We start from the raw sequence: 19,851 nt of genomic DNA, 5'->3' as shown, positions 1-19,851 counted from the left end.
GACATGTCACAGGACACTGCAGTATAGTAGACATGTCACAGGACACTGCAGTGTAGTAGACATTCCACAGGACACTGCAGTATAGTAGACATGTCACAGGACACTGCAGTATAGTAGACATGTCACAGGACACTGCAGTATAGGAGACATTCCACAGGACACTGCAGTGTAGTAGACATGTCACAGGACACTGCAGTATAGTAGACATGTCACAGGACACTGCAGTATGGTAGACATGTCACAGGACACTGCAGTATAGTAGACATGTCACAGGACACTGCAGTATGGTAGACATGTCACAGGACACTGCAGTATAGTAGACATGTCACAGGACACTGCAGTATGGTAGACATTGCACAGGACACTGCAGTATAGGAGACATTCCACAGGACACTGCAGTATAGTAGACATTCCACAGGACACTGCAGTATAGTAGACATGTCACAGGACACTGCAGTATAGTAGACATTCCACAGGACACTGCAGTATGGTAGACATGTCACAGGACACTGCAGTATAGGAGACATTCCACAGGACACTGCAGTATAGTAGACATTCCACAGGACACTGCAGTATAGATGACATGTCACAGGACACTGCAGTATAGTAGACATGTCACAGGACACTGCAGTATAGTAGACATGTCACAGGACACTGCAGTATAGATGACATTCCACAGGACACTGCAGTATAGTAGACATTCCACAGGACACTGCAGTATAGTAGACATGTCACAGGACACTGCAGTATAGTAGACATGTCACAGGACACTGCAGTATAGTAGACATGTCACAGGACACTGCAGTATAGTAGACATGTCACAGGACACTGCAGTATAGTAGACATTCCACAGGACACTGCAGTATAGGAGACATGTCACAGGACACTGCAGTGTAGTAGACATTCCACAGGACACTGCAGTATAGTAGACATTCCACAGGACACTGCAGTGTAGTAGACATTCAACAGGACACTGCAGTATAGTAGACATGTCACAGGACACTGCAGTATAGTAGACATGTCACAGGACACTGCAGTATAGTAGACATGTCACAGGACACTGCAGTATAGTAGACATGTCACAGGACACTGCAGTATAGTAGACATGTCACAGGACACTGCAGTATAGTAGACATTCCACAGGACACTGCAGTATAGTAGACATGTCACAGGACACTGCAGTATAGGAGACATGTCACAGGACACTGCAGTATAGTAGACATGTCACAGGACACTGCAGTATAGTAGACATGTCACAGGACACTGCAGTATAGTAGACATGTCACAGGACACTGCAGTGTAGTAGACATGTCACAGGACACTGCAGTATAGTAGACATGTCACAGGACACTGCAGTATAGATGACATTCCACAGGACACTGCAGTATAGTAGACATTCCACAGGACACTGCAGTGTAGTAGACATTCAACAGGACACTGCAGTATAGTAGACATGTCACAGGACACTGCAGTATAGTAGACATTCCACAGGACACTGCAGTATAGTAGACATTCCACAGGGCACTGCAGTATAGTAGACATGTCACAGGACACTGCAGTATAGTAGACATGTCACAGGACACTGCAGTGTAGTAGACATTCCACAGGACACTGCAGTATGGTAGACATGTCACAGGACACTGCAGTATAGGAGACATGTCACAGGACACTGCAGTATAGGAGACATTCCACAGGACACTGCAGTATAGTAGACATGTCACAGGACACTGCAGTATAGTAGACATGTCACAGGACACTGCAGTATAGGAGACATTCCACAGGACACTGCAGTATAGTAGACATGTCACAGGACACTGCAGTATAGGAGACATTCCACAGGACACTGCAGTATAGTAGACATGTCACAGGACACTGCAGTATAGTAGACATGTCACAGGACACTGCAGTGTAGTAGACAATCCACAGGACACTGCAGTATAGTAGACATGTCACAGGACACTGCAGTATAGATGACATTCCACAGGACACTGCAGTATAGTAGACATGTCACAGGACACTGCAGTATAGTAGACATTCCACAGGACACTGCAGTATAGTAGACATGTCACAGGACACTGCAGTATAGTAGACATTCTACAGGACACTGCAGTGTAGTAGACAATCCACAGGACACTGCAGTATAGTAGACATGTCACAGGACACTGCAGTATAGGGGACATTCCACAGGACACTGCAGTATAGTAGACATGTCACAGGACACTGCAGTATAGTAGACATTCCACAGGACACTGCAGTATAGTAGACATGTCACAGGACACTGCAGTGTAGTAGACATTCCACAGGACACTGCAGTATAGTAGACATGTCACAGGACACTGCAGTATAGTAGACATGTCACAGGACACTGCAGTGTAGTAGACATGTCACAGGACACTGCAGTATAGTAGACATGTCACAGGACACTGCAGTATAGTAGACATGTCACAGGACACTGCAGTATAGTAGACATGTCACAGGACACTGCAGTGTAGTAGACATGTCACAGGACACTGCAGTATAGTAGACATTCCACAGGACACTGCAGTATAGTAGACATGTCACAGGACACTGCAGTATAGTAGACATTCCACAGGACACTGCAGTGTAGTAGACATGTCACAGGACACTGCAGTGTAGTAGACATGTCACAGGACACTGCAGTGTAGTAGACATTCCACAGGACACTGCAGTATAGTAGACATGTCACAGGACACTGCAGTATAGTAGACATGTCACAGGACACTGCAGTATAGTAGACATTCCACAGGACACTGCAGTATAGTAGACATGTCACAGGACACTGCAGTATAGTAGACATTCCACAGGACACTGCAGTATAGTAGACATGTCACAGGACACTGCAGTATAGTAGACATTCCACAGGACACTGCAGTGTAGTAGACATGTCACAGGACACTGCAGTGTAGTAGACATGTCACAGGACACTGCAGTGTAGTAGACATTCCACAGGACACTGCAGTATAGTAGACATGTCACAGGACACTGCAGTATAGTAGACATGTCACAGGACACTGCAGTATAGTAGACATTCCACAGGACACTGCAGTATAGTAGACATGTCACAGGACACTGCACTGTGGTAGACATTCCACAGGACACTGCAGTATAGTAGACATGTCACAGGACACTGCAGTATAGTAGACATGTCACAGGACACTGCAGTATAGTAGACATTCCACAGGACACTGCAGTATAGTAGACATGTCACAGGACACTGCAGTATAGTAGACATGTCACAGGACACTGCAGTATAGTAGACATTCCACAGGACACTGCAGTATAGTAGACATGTCACAGGACACTGCAGTATAGTAGACATGTCACAGGACACTGCAGTATGTATAGTAGTTTATCACATCACTGTATTAAGGATATACCTGTGGTTCATAAGGAAAAGACAGGTGTAATGTGGTGGTATCTATGTGGGATTGTCTTCTGTTCTATTCTTCTCAAGACACCACACAAAGTCTTCTCTTCGTCAACAATGAAATGTATGAATATAAATGCAATGTTTCTGCTTAGGAAAGCTCTTTAGATGACTCAGCATACAGTATTTTTACTTTAGATAACTTTTTAGCATGTAGCAAAAATTAATACTGAAGCTGAAACTTCATTGTGTGTGTGTGTGTGTGTGTGTGTGTGTGTGTGTGTGTGTGTGTGTGTGTGTGTGTGTGTGTGTGTTTAGATGCATGTGCATGCCCATGGGACCCAGAGGTCAGCAACAGGTTTCTTGCTCAGTCACTCTTTGTGTAGGTTTTGAGACAGGTTCTCTCAGTGGACCTTGCATTTACTTACTGAGATAAACTAACTGGCAAGAATAACACAGGAATCTTTGTTACCACTCCCTTTTGAGATTTCCTTTGTTTTATGTGTTTTAATGTTTTGCCTTCCATGTGTATCTGTGCGTCATATACATGCAATGCCCACTGAAGCCAGAAGAAAGCATCAGATCTTCTAGAACTTGAGTTATAGATGGTTATATATCTTAATTTGTTCCTTTTGGTTGAGTCTAGTCTTTAATGGCCCATCTCTCCAGCCCTATTTTAAAATTTTTAGACAATGAATATGGAACACAAACTTTTTTGAAATTAGCAATGGCTAAGGGAATTCATTTCCTTTATTGTTGCATTAAAATAATAAAGCATGAGACTGCATATATGGTTCCATATTAAGACACGGCTACACCTTCCAAAGGACCTGGTTACTCACATGGCAGTTCACAACTGTCTGTTACTCCAGTTTCAGGGGATCAGATGCCCTATATGTCTTCTGAGGGTATGCATGCATAGGGTACATAGATATAACAAAATACTAGTTAGTACACATAAAAAATAATATGCAGCAAAGTTCTGATATATGTACAACAAAGTAATTTGTAATGTTAGGAATTGTTAGAATAATCTAGAAGAAAGATTATACTCAAGGAAATTCATATTTATAAAAGAATGAAATTCTACATGTGATAATTATATAGATTTGAAAAAGAATTTTTTTTACTTTATAAATATCTTTAAAAGAAATTTTAAATGCTTGGAATAAAATAATACTGCACTGTAGAAATAATGTGTTCAAGTAAAATGAAAGATATGAATAGCCAAAATAGTTATGAGAAATTGAAATATTCTATTGTAAAATCCATATAATAAAGAAAATTATTTACTACTTGAAGAAATAGGTAACAACCTAACAATATATCATTGAAAAAGCACCAAGGCATGGTTGTTTCTGATCCCTTCATAGAGCTGTCATGTAAAGATGAGGGAGGGGGCGAGAGCGTGCTTGCAGGAGCAGCAAGAGAATGATCAGTGCTGCCCTAGTCTGTTCAGTTATGTACCCCTCTGCATCGCCCTCATGTGATGTTTCCCCCTTGCTAAGACTCTGTCTCACAGAAATAAACAGACAAACAAACCCAGACTTGGTAATTATAATTTCCAATGTAAATGATCCAATCACTGATAGCTTTCTATTGCTGTAACAGATACTTAACATCTTATAAAGAGAAAACCTTTATTTTAATTTATGGTATTGGAGATTTTCGTCTGCAGCTGATTGGGGCCCTATTGCCTTAGGCCTGTGGTGTATAGAATAGTGTCAGAAAGTGCATGGTTAAATAAAGCGAAAGTGAGGAAAAGACATACCATGTATATTCCCAGTAGCTGGAAGACTTTCCACCAATATTAGAGTTTCTACTAAGGAGTCTCATGTATTCCAGGATGGCCTCTAACTTGCTTATAGCTGAGGATGACCTTGAGCTCTGGATTCCCCTGCCTTTATCTCATGTGTGGAGTAATGAATTCAGAGTTTTAGCATGATAGAGAATGCTCAACAAATAAAGTTATATACCCAGTCTAATGAAATCTAGAACTTTAATTTTTCACAACTTCAAATTTTGCATTAGCAAAAAGAAAACAACTTGAGTGACTTCAGATTCCTCTTAAACTCTAAAAATAACAAAAAGACCAAAGTAAAGACAATAGTATTAGTAAAACAAAGCAAACAATAAAATTAACAAAAGGAAAGCTTATTCTCTGAGAAAGTTGACAAAATTCTAGAAGTTTTTTTCTGGCCAGATTTTAAACATGACAGACATTAAGAGGCTGGTAAGGGACTGTTGTTAAAATCTTACTCTACTAAGTTTAACAACTTAAATAAAACAAGCTGTTCCCTTGACACAAACTACCAAAGCTTACAAACAAAGACTGAAATAATCCTTAGAACTCTACATCTGGGAAAAATGAATTTATGTTTAAAAAAAATAAGCCCAGGTTCAATTCCCAGCACCCACATAGCAACTCACAACAGTCTATAACTCCAGGTTCTGGGGATCTGATGTCAATGCATATGAAATAAAGTTAAATAAAAAAAAAGATAAGCAAACCCAATACCTCACAGTAGAGGTGTCAGGTTCAGGTAGCTTAACTTCCTCACTTAGAGGGGAAAATGATACTAGTTTTAGTAGACAAACTCTTCCAGAAAAAAATAAATAGTTCCTAACAGGTTTACAAGTCTCGTGTGATTTTCACACCAGTCCAAGCAACAGGCAAAGGAATTGTAAGTAAACAAAAATACAAATTAACATCTCTTACGAAATATTACACAAATGCAGCAACTACTTCTGTTGCATATTCCAAGGGAGCTTCAGTCAGCTTGCTCTAGAATGTAAGTACATGTTTATTGATGTGCTATTCACAATAGTCATATAAGAGACCAGGCTGCATATCCAGCAACAGAGGATAGAGATGATGTAGTGTACACACTCAGTAGAATTTTATTCAACTGTAAAGAAGAATGAAATTGTTTTGTGTACATAGAAATAGAAATTGTTTACTCAGAAAGACAAATATTGCATCTTTTCTCTCCTATATAGATTCTAGATTTAATATACGTACATACATATATACACTCATGCATATATGTATGTGCATATATTCACAGCACGTGAAAGTAGAAGAAGTCCAATATGGGGGAAGGTGAGGGAACAAGGTAAAGTAATGGAAAAGAAATTTTTAAAAATCCCATTTTATCTACTATGCAGAATCTAGATTTAATTATATGTATGGACGACTATTATGGAGGAAGAAGAAAAATAGCTAGAGAGAGGAAACAAAGAGGAAGATTCGTGGTGTGCATGTTTGGGTGTTTTTGTGTGTGTGTATGTGTGTGTGTGTGTATGTGTGTGTGTGTGTGTACAAGGTACAATAATATATATGCATGATAATTTCATAATGAAATGCATTACTTGTATTTATCCAAAAAATTAATTTAAATTAGGAAAACAAAATTACAAACCCTATGATCAGTAACTTCTCTGAAACTATAACAAACATGCCTAAAAATTAAAGCATCATTTTAATAAAGAAACATCTCTTAATAAAAAGTAATGCTATATTGACTACAATTAAATAAGCAAACTTAAGCTAATAGAAAGAACATATTTGTTAAAATAGAATGTTGACTCTAGATTATATACAATAATCTAGACCAAATGGAATTATATCAGGAATGTGAGATTAATCTGTGTTTGAAGATAAATGTAATTTACCTAATTAATAGACTGAAAACAGAAAATGCCTGATTATTTGGAAAGTTGTACCATGTCCATGCCTTAAAAGACTTACTATTGCCTTTATGTTTGTTCTAACTAAATTAGCACATAGATTTAATGAAATTCAAAATCTCAACAAAGATTCTCATAGAAATTGACCAGCTACATATTGAGTAAGGTAACCCAGAACCAGAAAGATAAATATGATATGTATTCACTCATAAGTGGCTTTTAGACATAAAGAAAAACAAACCTAAAATTCACAATCCCAGAGAACCTAGACAACAAAGAGGACCCTAAGAGAGACATACATGGATCTAATCTACATGGAAGTAGAAAAAACAAGATATCCTGAGTAAATTGGGAGCATGGAGATCATGGGAGAAGGTAGTAGGGAAGAGGGGAGAAAGTGGGGGGAGTGGAGAAAACTATATAGCTCAATAAAAACAATAAAAGAAAGAAATTGTTAAGCTTATTTTAAAATTTATGTGGAAATGAAAAGATTGAAATACCGTAGACAGTTTTGAAAATGCAATCTTAAATGGTTCAACACTGTCTATGGAGTGTAGATACTTTTCTATACCTGTAATAATAGAGGAATGTACTTCAGGTCAGGGTATCTCAATATCAGTACTACTGACATTTAAAACTGAATGTTCCTTTGTCATCGAATGCCACCATGTACATGAATAGGCTGTTGAACAGCATCACTGACTTCTACCTACTCAATGCTGATAGCCTCCACAACCTCCATTTGTGATAACCAAAAATGTCTCCACAAACACTGCCGAATATATCCTGCTGAATACATCCTGAGGACAAAATCAGTCCCAACTAAGAACCACTGAGTTTTGTATACAAATCAGTTGAACAGAAAACAGCATGTAGAAATAGACCCACAAATGTGGTCAGTTGACTTTTGACACTGATACAAAGGTTTGGATAAGGAGTTGAAATCTTTAGATTTCTGTTGTAGACTTTTAAAATCCTTTAATCTTTTACTATGTATCAAAATTAATTTAAAATGTGTCATAAGCTACATGAAAGAGTTAAGACAACCTCCTAAAAGAAAACAAAAGAAAATTTGATTTTTCAGATAGGCAAATATTTCTTAAATAGACATGAGCTTAATGACTGGCTATGGTGAGTTAAACTATGAAAATTAATAAACATTCTTCAAAGACATGAGCAAAATAAAAGAACAAGGTTCTCAGATTAGGAGAAGCTGTATTTCCTAAGGAGAATTTTTTGCTGGCTCAGTGGCTTCTAACTGTCTCCTTTACATCTACTAAGCAGAAAAGTAAATATCTATTGTCACATGGTTTGCCTCCACTTTACCCAAATCTGACCGTATTTTTGCCATCAGTGTTCTTCATGGTCTGAGTCACTGCTTCTCTGTAGGATCACTGGCTATTGGACAGCTTGACGCATACTAAAATCAAATTGTTAGCTGTTCTTAATTTTGGTCATTTTCAAACTTAACTATAACACACAACTTCTTTCAACTTTTTTCATTTTATTTTGTGTGTGTGTGTGTGCATGTGTGTATGTGTGTGTCTGTCTGAGTGTGTCTGAGTGTATATGTGTACCACATGTGTGAACCTGTGGAAGTCAAATAGATCACCTGGAACTAGAGCTACAGACAGTTGTGAGCCACCATACTAACATGTGACTTTTTGTTTTAGTTTATTTTAGTTTTTATTATATTCGCTTTTTTATGTATGGGCAATTGTAGGTTACTTATGGCATGTGCAGATATCCGAGCACAACCTGTGGTAGTTGATTCTCTTTTTCTACCATGTTGATTCCACGTATCAAACTCAGGTTATCAGGTTTGGTAGCAAGTACCTTTCATCACTGAGGCAACTCCCTAGCCCCTCTAACATTCAACTTTGAGTTACTCTGAGTAACCTTATTCATAATAGAAATGCTTTCTCTCCAAAAGTCACAACCTTTTTGACTTGTTAAAATACCACCTCCATCTTTGATATCTTGTGATCATAATTATTAGGTGACATATTTCTATAGGGAGAATTTTAGGACTTTATTAAACTACACTGAATTGGTCCTGAAGCAAGACTTGCCATCTTTACTCTGTCCTCCAGCATGGTGGGAAAAACAGTGGGACAGTATCAGAGACTCCACATTTCCATACAAGTGGCTGAATCTGCAGGGTAAACCTTTGCTGTCCAGTACAGTAGCTGTGAGCTATATTTTGCTGTTTGAATTTGAATTAATTTAATAAAGAATCCTGTTACTTAGTCATACTCACTGTGTTTCAGCAGGGCATACATGGTTTGCAGCTACTTTTGGGGAACAGAAGAAGTGCAATTCTGGGCAGATGTGATCTATAAGTGGTATTACCTATGCTTACCTCTTTACTGCAGGGAAGCAGCATACTGTGTTTAGTACTGTTGTTTGTGTTTCCCTACGAGGCCAGTCAAGTCAAATCAAAGTTGCAGTGTCCATATCAAATGTAATTGAAATGTTTATTGTTCATACTTTGAAGAGATGTGCTTGGTGGTGGAGTCTTAAGATAAAAGCAGATATGTAGACATAACTGAATGATTACCTTCCAGGCAGCTGAGACACTCCTAGAACATGGAGCAAACCCTAATCAGAAAGATCAGAAAGAGAGAACTGCTTTGGAGGAAGCAGATGATGACAAAATGAAAGACCTACTAAGATCTTATGGTGCTGTTGAAACCAGTAATGGAGATGAGATTGGCTCTACAGCGGCTGGTACACACTTCGGCATTACTTTCTGTTTTATAGAGGTGTATGTCTCTGCTTAGTAAAAGAAAACCTTTGCATATGAAATATGATGTTATTTCCTAACTTGGGGGTAGATGTTTCTCTGTGTTCATTGAATTCTTAAATATTCATCATTTATTTCTAGGAATCAGTATTGTAAAATTTGATTTAGGGGCTGGAGAGATGGCTCAGCAGTTAAAAGTACTAGATGCTCTTCCAAAGGACCCAGGTTCGATTCCCAGCAACCACATGGTGGCTCACAACCATCTATAACTCCAGTTCCAGGGTCTCTGATGCGCTCTTCTGGCCACTGTAGGCTGTATACACGTAGGCAAACACCCATACACATAAAATAAAAATAAATAAATCTCTAAAAATAGTAAGATTTATAGATCTTTTATAACTACTAGTTTTCCTTCCCCACCTTCCTTTTACATTTTTAAGTTTTAGTTCAAAGGATGCTATTTTATTAATACTGTCATAGTATTATATCAAATTTTTTCCCTTAATTTTAAATTTTTTTATACAAATTTCTCCTGAGGGGCAGTGCAGTTAGACATTTTCCTCATGCTTGAATCTTACAATCATTTTGGAAGATCTGTCTCTAGGTTCACAAACTCTTCTGTGACCCACTGGATGGTTACATTTGTTGTTACTGGTCTTCTAGAAAGAGTATCCTAGAATGTCATCAGAAACCACCTGTTTGAATATCTGTGGGACTTGCTGGAGGTTTTGTACTTCTCTATCTTTGCACATTTTTATTCAGAAAGACACCCAACTGGCCATTGAACACATAACCTAGCAATGCAGAACGCCGTGGAGCATCAGCTATTCATCTGAGGGTTGCCTAGATGACTGGAAGCTGTTTGTATCCTATACACCAAGAAAATGGATCAGCACATACTGCTTGCTAGGGGAGAGAACCAAATCCAAATTGATTTCTCCAGAATGTGTCCTACTCCTGCGCCATCATAAAGCTAAAACCCATGCAAGTCAAAACATTATTAAGTCTGGGCTATCTCTGACTGGAAGAAGCAATAATAGACAAGTGATGTCATAACTATAATTTATTGGTAAAATAAATAATAAGCAGCTATTAATATTTTTATTACCCAAACAGTATAAACTAGTGGTGTTAAATTCTGGAAGAAATTGGAGATTTAAGAACTAGTATGTGTATGTTGAAGATTGAAGGGCAAATAGAGCCTGGATATGGAGAAAGGAAGTCAGTGAAGAACCCTGTGGATACAAGACAGTGTGAATGAGGAATGAGCGCTAGAAGCACAGGGCAGATGAACTTGGTGTGTGCTGTGTGAGAAAGGAGCAGTAAGGTACTTAAATGAAAGGCAGATTCATCCTGTTATCAAATATTACACATTTTAAATTGTGTCTTCCATAGATAAGCTTTTTCTCCTACAATTCCCATCTCCAGGGCCTGGAGTTCGTAAGTGTAGTGTTAGGGATTGAACCAGGGATTGTGCGTGTGGATGTTAGGAAAGCCTTTATTACTAAGCTGCATTACCAAGCCCATATGATGCTGTTGGTTTGGGGTTGTTGGAGTGAAACACACACCAACTGTTAAACATTAACCTCCCTACCTTTGTTATGAGACAGATAATTGAGACCAAGCTGCTGATTTACTTGTAGAAGGGCCGGGAAATGTGACATTGTTTGAAAGCCCTTGCAGCTAAGATTTTATTACCTTAAAATTGTAATAATTCCTGAATTTGTTAGATTCATAATGAATAGAATATTTCAAGAAGATGTATAGCTATGGAATTGTGATGCAGTAGTTCCTTCTTTATAGTGTTGAAAGAGAATTGTTTTCCCTTTTCCTCTTGATTAAACCTTGACTCAGAAGAAACTCAGTAATGTGTCTGCTCTTGCTCTGGAGAATGCAGTAGTGAGAACATGTCTTCCCAGCCTACCATGCTCCTCACCAACTGAATTTTCAAGAATAGATGACTTGCTGATGTGATTGGTTAAAACCAAGAATATTCAATATGTAATAATTTGTTAGTGATATAGATCACATGAAGATCAAGGTTGGAATTACTAAAACTCTTCTATCTCTTGGGTCCCTAGTGTTTTCTCCTCCTTTCTACAGTCACACCTGGAGATTTTAGGACTCTGCTGTAAAGCGCTTTCTCAGTCCCTATGTGTATTGTTTCTTGAATGTATTCTTTCTTGGTCAGATTCCCAGAGGAATAAGGAGCATAAAGTAATAGAGCATAGGGCAAAGGAACCCATAATAGGGGAAGAGCCCAGGAGAGCACCACAGAGCAATGAGTCCGAGCAGTTGAAAGCATGGACTTGGATTCAGATAACATCTATTTACAGTAACCAACTGTGATACCGCACAATTTCCTGAACTTTTCTGACATTTAACTTCTATAACATTTGTAACAAACTACCTATCTCAAAGGGTTCATTGAATATTTGCTAAGATGTTACACTAAAAAATAATCTAGTATGTGATAAGAGCTCATAAAATGTTGCCATAGTTAATAGTAATGAGAAGCTACCTAGAATAAAACAGTAATTGTAGTCTTAATTTATCCTTTTCATCCTTATGACAGTTAAAACTGATAGAACAATATTTTGAACAGTCTTACTTTCCAACTTCATTTTCTTTAAAGTAAAACATCCTGCTCTCCGACCAAAAAGATATAAGCCATGTCCTTGTGATGATGGAAAAACCATTGCTCCTCCTTCCCCCTTACATAAAGCGAAGAGAAGTGAAAACCTCCCTGCGGTGAGTGGCATTGAAGTTCTTTGATTCCTCAGCCTAGAAATACCATTCCTTTGACTAGCCAGCCATTGGGCCTTGACAGCAGTCATGGGTTTTCATGTCGATGGAACAGAATGGGTTAAGAAGATATACTCTGATTAACTCTGTCTAGGGGAGTATAAATTAGCTGCTCTCCTTCCATCCTGCTCAAGTTATTTGACTGTTTCTTGGTCCACAGAAATTGCTCCTGTACATTGTGTCATCATTCACTCCCCAAACTATGACATGTAGTTCATATTTACAAATGGATCGGTTTAATAATCATGATATTTTCAGTGGAAAACCACTAAGTTTATTCCACAAACTTAATTAAGGTACCATCTTCAATATTATTTTGGATATGACTTAGTCCGTTGTGTTGAAGATTGGGTACATCTGCAATATAAGCAAGATAGGAAAGTCTTGCACAGATAATACCTTTTTGTAGATGTTTAGCCAGGACACAAATTTAGACCTTCTGTTTGCCTCTGTAATCATAAACACTTTACCAATAGACCTTATGGTTTTTGGTTTTTTTTTTAGTTTCATATTTTGTAGTTTTACTGTGATGCATTTAATAAATGGCAGCTCAAAGATTGCTTTCTCGGGTCTAGTAAGACACCTCACTGGGTGAAGGCACTTCCCACCTAGTCTGACAACTTGAGTTCCATCCCTAAAATCCACATGTAGAAAGACAGGACCAACCTCTGAAAGTTGTCTTCCGGCATGCAAACACACACAAATAAATGTAGAAATTTGTCTATAAATTACCAAATGATTTTATTCTTTGTATATTCCACATTCCTTGTAAACACCAGAGTAAGAGTTTGGGGCAGTATACTTTAGGAGGCTGTGACACATAATAAAAATCATAAATATTTATTGAGAATTTATGAAAAGATAGATCGTATGAGTCAGCCCACGAATCATTACTTATGCATGACAGTTATGTACACAGGATTTTGGAAAGCATACACAAACATAAAAAAAACATGTTTCTGCTTCTAAGAACTAATGAGAAAGTGTTTTGTAAAAGGCATTACGTGGTGAAATAATATATTAACTTACCAAAAGATAATCATAAGGATTATGTTTATCAGAGGTTTTCTGTATGAGATGGATTTTATGGAACAATAATAACCAATTTTTTTGAGTTCTTAGTTTATAATACTGTTGTTGTTCACATTTTACATGAATAGATCCTCTCAGCTCAGGGATAGGAGGAAGAACCTGTTGCAGTCAGTCAGCTGGGACGAAGCGGGGCCAGGAGCACACACAGGCAGCCTGACTCTGGAGCCCACTGTATGGTTCTTACAAGAAAGAGGGAACTAGGCAGAGTGAGCTGAGTGCATTCAGGCAGGAATTCATATCGCCACGCTCACAAAGTCATAGAGCTAAACCATTTCTTGTGCCTTTTCAGAGTAGTGTTTGATATATCTAGGACTGTGTTTGGGATTTTAATAATATACAGAGACAGTCATGAAGTCTTAAAGTGAACTTTTGCATATGTGATCATAAAATAGTATATGTTGGATTGGGGTTTTTTCTCCTATAGCTATAATTTCAAATGAAGTAAAAAAAAATGATATAATTCCTTGTATAGTTACTCCTTTTCTTCTGTTTTTCAGTAGAGCTCTATATAAATCAAGATATATTTAAATTGTTTATGTCTTCAACATTCATTTATTTAAAGTTACATAAAACATAAGTGCATTTTGAGAGCAAAGACAGATGAGCTTTTAAGCTATGTTTTATTTGTATTTATCAGACTATCTAAATGTACATCTTTCCTTTTTTTTGTTATTTGGATTTTTTGAGACAGGTTTTCTCTGTGTAGCTTATCCTGGAACTTGCTCTATAGACCATGCTGGCCTCGAACTCTGCCTCCCGAGTGCTGGTGTGCCACCACCACCCAGAAACATGTTCCTTCTTATAATGGAATTCCTAACGTTTTTATCTGGCAGCATCAGACCATCAGTGCTATTTTACAAGACTTAGAAGAAAAACAAGAAAACTTATTAAAGCTTGAAATAAGAGACTCTGAAGATGCAGGTAAATATGTACTTCTTATTTCAAAGTTCATTATAGCTGAAAGTGTGGACTTTGTGTGTGTGTGTGTGTGTGTGTGTGTGTGTGTGTGTTCAGGCAGTCAGGCCATGGCGCATGGATGGAGATCAGAAGACAACCTCAGGTGTGTTGGTCTTCATCTTCCATCTTGTTGACACAAGGTCTCTGTGTGATTTGCTGCTGAGTTATGCCTACCAGGCTAAGTAACCCAGGAGTTTCCTGGAATTCTCCTGTCTGCACTCCCCCCCATCTCTCCTTGGGTGCACTGGGGTTGTAGACACATATACCCACACCTGGGTTTATGTGGACTCTAGGGATTTGTACTTGGTTCCTCATATATGGCAGGTTCCTTCACCGACTGAGCCATTTCTCCAGCCCTACACAGACTTTTAAAAAATATGACAGTATCTAAGGTGCTCAAATTTTAACGTGAGTCAGTAATGCAAACAAGTAATTTCTGGAATTTTTGACACAGACATTTCTGTACAAAGTCAAAATATCATGCATCATGTGAGAGGCGTTCTGGACCATAATAAGAGGTAAACAGCTACTAAGGATATGTTCAGATGAAGGTGTGGCTTCATCCTTAAGCCCAGAATTAAGGAGTGTTGAGCTTGCTGCTTTTTGATGCTGTCTTAGCTTTCCTACTACTGTGATGAAAGCACGCTTATCCCCTGAAGTATTGTCTCTGATAAATAAGTACACAATTTACCTGTGAAATATCTTCATGACCTTTCTTCCAGCAGCAGACTGCATTGTGCTACTGTGGTATTATTTTTAATATCTGAAATTGAAAATTCAGTTAGAAAACCCAATGTTAAGGATGTGTGTATAAGCAAATTTATTTCTAAATTTTTAATGATTTCACACATTTTGCTCTGTTGTTAGCATATACTTCATACCAAAACTAATTCTTCACCATAATATTAGAAAGATAGAAACTCCCCTGAGGACACTGACCCTAGATTTTTCCAGTCATTTGGTTTGCACATGGAGATTCTGTGAAGCTCAGGCATCCAATTAATGGTGCTGTTGGTTATTTTTGATCTTTTTATTATTTTGGCTCTTTTGGGGGAAGGCCCACTACCCAGCTTTCAGTAAACCACACACAGAGCCACAGAGTCTTATCTTTTTTACTAGTTTTTTTTTTTTTTTGGTGTTTGGTTTGGTTTTGTTTTTGCTTTTTTGTTTGTTTGTTTTTCAAGACAGAGTTTCTCTGTGAAACAGTCCTAGCTGTCCTAGAACTCAGTCTGTAGACCAGGCTGTGGCCTCAAACTCACTGAGATCCTGCCTCTGCCTCCCAAGTGCTGAGGTTAAAAGCATGTGCTAACACTGCCTGACTGACTTATTCTTAATTAAGAGTGCCCAGCCTTAGCTTGGCTTGTTCCAAACCAGCTTTTCTTCGCTTAAATTATCCCAGCTTCCTTTTGCCCGGGCCTTTTTCTTTTCTTGCTTCTATATATTATAGTTTTTCTTAACTGCATGGCTGGCTGGGTAGCTTGGTGACTGGCCCCTACCATCCTCGTCCCTTTGTTCTCTTGCTGTTCCCCTTTTCCTTGTTTCTCCTTCTATTTATACTCTCTGCCTACCAGTCCCACCTATTCATGCTCCTGCCTCACTATTGGCCATTCAGCTCTTTATTAGACCATCAGGTGTTTTAGACAGGCAAAGAATCACAACTTCACAAAGTTAATCAAATGCAGCATAAAAAAGCAACACATCTTAAAATAATTTCCCCAATGTTTCCCCATTTTGTTTTTCTAAACAAACATGAAAAGTTTTAACTTTAACAGAGTAAGATTGTATAAAATAAGACAATTACCAAATAAAGATTACATTCACAGTGTACTGAATTGCAAATTATTTGTGTCTGGTAAATTTTAAGAAAATAATTCATAATCTATCCTATCTTGGTAAATCCAAAATTTTATACTTAACTTACTTTTTATCATATTTAAGAAAAACTATATCTATAGCTGTCTAATCTCCAATTCCATCAAAGGCACCAGGAGGATATGTTATTTAAGTAAGAAAAAAAGTGCATTACAAACAACTCCACAAACTCAAGAGATGACATAAATATCTGTCTGCCTCGACAGTCATCCCAAATTTCTTTGCAACATTGGGGCATCCATCTTCAGCCTTCAGGCCCAAAGTATCTGAGAGACTTTTCAATGAAGCAGAAAATTTGACAGACTGTCCCACCTATATTGGCAGTTTGTCAGTCACTTTACTCTGTGTCCTGCAGAATGTCTGACAGTTTCTTCTGTGAAGTAGTATCCCTGAAGGATCATCCTGCCTTGTTTTGGCGAAGTTTAGCAGTCACTTTCCTGTGAGTTCTGCATGCCTAGTTTATACAACATATTGTCAAGCAGTCCAGGCAAGAGCAGCTTCTTGCCCGAATGGCTAGCCACATTGAAAGAAAACTACATAAGGAGTTTCTTTGATGCCTGATGTAATTTTCTGAAGTAAATTGGTGCTGCCAGGAGCAGATGTGTCTCATTATCATAAAAATCCCTAAATTAACAAAACATTTTAAATGCCATATTCTGTAGGTATTTGAAAGGTTTAAAGACCATCTATCTACCTAAAATATATCTCTATATGATATGGAAAACATACCTAACATATCTATAATTTTTATTATTATAGAGGACTAACTACTGACCTGTGTTTGTTGATTATCCTAAATAGTTCATAATTATAGCTATCAAAAACAAGGATTTTAGCTTACATTTTTAAATGAATTGCCTAAGTACAATACCTTAAACAAAAGTAGAAACATGCATACAATATATTGTAACATAATAACCTTAAATTGGTATCAATACACAAAAATCCTTGTTTAAAAAATATAAACCTTGTCGGGCAGTGGTGGCACACACCTTTAATCCCAGCACTCGGGAGGCAGAGGCAGGCGGATCTCTGGGAGTTCGAGGCCAGCCTGGTCTTCAAGAGCTAGTTCCAGGACGGGCACCAAAGCTACAGAGAAACCCTGTCTGGGAAAAAAAAAATAGAAACCTTGTTTCAAGAATAGAAACATATACAGTGTGTTATAATAAAAATTGCCTTAAATTTGTATCATTATACAAAAGTCCTTTAAACAAGAGTAAAAACATATATACAGTATAACAAAATTGACTTTGAATTTGTATTCATATACCAAAATCCATGCCAAGACAAAATATCTGAGATTAATAGTGATATTTTTATCCTATATTCCTACATTCCCCTAAATGACAGCAAACATATAGGACCCACAAAATAACCAAAGACCTCCCATACTCCCTTTTCTCTTGGAAATGTGGGTGCAGACCTCTCCATACTGCTTTCTGCTGACTGTGGGTGACGACTTTTTTTAGGGTCCCTGAGAAAATTTGAGTTAATGACCAAGTCCTAGGAAGACCAGCAGTAACCTTTGTTGATAGATATAACTTGTCAAGTCTCCCCTGATATATATCAATCTGGAACAAATTCACAGCCTCCTGTTTCCTGTGAAAACAAAACAAAACAAACAAACACTTCTCCAAAGTAAAGCATCTTTTAAGTTCCATTTTACAAATACACTTTTTGACTTCTATTTTAAAGTTAAGGCATTCCTAAAGTATATAGATTGGTTTACTTCCACAGTTCCTTTCAATCCCATGTCTCTTAGCAGCTGTTCTTTGCTTATCAGCATTCAAAAGATTCAAAATCAACACAATAGCCTACAAGATCCAGATTCCCTGTGTATTTCCCATCTCTGAGTGGCTTATTGTTTTTTTTATTACTTTTACTCTCTCTTTAAAGACTTTAATTTTTTAATTTTAAACTTTTTTCTTTCTATAACTGTCCATACCCTTTGTCTCTCTTTCTTAAGTCACTGTAAAACACACTGATTAAAGGTTTTTCCATCTGGACCTTTTTGGTGCGTATCTCTTAGTCTTTTTTGACTGCATGAGCAAACATTAGACTGTTAAGAAACACCTGATCCTCCACTTGCCATAACAGCTGGCTCTGCCACTCTTGGATCAGGTCATGAAAGGCAAGCCTAAAGCTTGTGCCAAGTTGGAGTTGCATGACCAGGAACTGCATTCAACCTTCCTAGAGCTCTAGAATGCTGATGCTTGCGATGCCACAGGCATTTTTACTTCTTTTGTTGTTGTTGTTGTTCCTACTTAATCTACTGGCTGGTCAAGGGCTGGCCAGCAGACACAAACTCTTAAATGAGCTGTATAATTTTTTTTTAAACTTTTTTGGTTTTCTTAGGCCCTACATGGAGATACAGCCTCACATTGAGCACCAAAATGTTGTTGGTTGTTTTTGATATTTTTATTCTTTTAGCTGGGAGAGGGGAGTACCACCCAGCTTCCAAGTAAACCACACACAGAGGCTTATTCTTAATTATAAGTGCCCAACCTTAGCTTGGCTTGTTTCTTGCCAGCTTTTATTAACTTAAATTGTCATGACTACCTTTTACCTCTTGATTTTTTTTCCTTTTCTTACTTCTATATATCTTATATCCTTCTTAATTCATGACTGGCTGGGTGGCTTGGTGACTGGTCCCTGACATCCTCCACCCTTTGTTCTTTTGTTTTCTTCCTTTTCCTTGTTTCTCCTTCTATTTATACTCCCTGCCTGCCAGCCCCACCTATTCATGCTCCTGCCTCACTATTGGCCATTCAGCTCTTTATTAGTACCATCAGGTGATCACAGCTTCATGCAGTTAAATGCAGTATAAAAAAGCAACACATCTTAAAATAATGATTTTAAGTTTAGTTATCTAAGAGAAAAGGGCAGCGGTTCAAAAAACATTGACAAAGATCTTAAGAAACAAATACAAAAGTTAAATCAATGGCAGGTAGATTAGTGGGAATGCCATGCATTAATTTCAGCCTTTCAGTTCTTGGGAATATGGATTTGGGCATAATCCACATTTATGTATGTGAGTCAGACTCCTACCAGAGATACTGTGTTGCTGTCTTTCTTTGGGTACCATTTTTCTCCTTCCAGAAAATGCACTTTATACATCATCAGTGTCCGCTCCTTGAGACCAGGGGCCAAAGTAATGTCTCAGGAACATAGATCCAAGATGCTTTTATCCTCTTTCATGGTCACCATTCTGTAGTGTAGAAAATAATCTTTAAAAATAAAAGAAGAGTTAGTGTAATTATTTGAAACTTTGAAGAAAAGTTGAATTCTTGAAGGATAAAAA

At 37.8% G+C, this 19,851-nt stretch overlaps 1 protein-coding gene across 1 annotated transcript in view; it reads left to right on the top strand.

Annotated features, from left to right (window-relative positions):
- Ankrd31 (ankyrin repeat domain 31) overlaps positions 1-19,851 on the top strand; it is a 152,703-nt gene that overhangs the window by 98,002 nt on the left and 34,850 nt on the right. Inside the window, exons 19-21 of the mRNA XM_075976264.1 lie at positions 9,646-9,808; positions 12,460-12,575; positions 14,555-14,642. Of these exons, the coding sequence (XP_075832379.1) occupies positions 9,646-9,808; positions 12,460-12,575; positions 14,555-14,642 (367 nt within the window). The remainder of the gene's footprint in view (positions 1-9,645; positions 9,809-12,459; positions 12,576-14,554; positions 14,643-19,851) is intronic.

The sequence above is a fragment of the Microtus pennsylvanicus genome, chromosome 6 (assembly GCF_037038515.1).
Source record: "Microtus pennsylvanicus isolate mMicPen1 chromosome 6, mMicPen1.hap1, whole genome shotgun sequence".
Taxonomy (NCBI): Eukaryota; Metazoa; Chordata; class Mammalia; order Rodentia; family Cricetidae; genus Microtus; species Microtus pennsylvanicus.
This window is presented reverse-complemented; position numbering and strand designations above follow the sequence as displayed.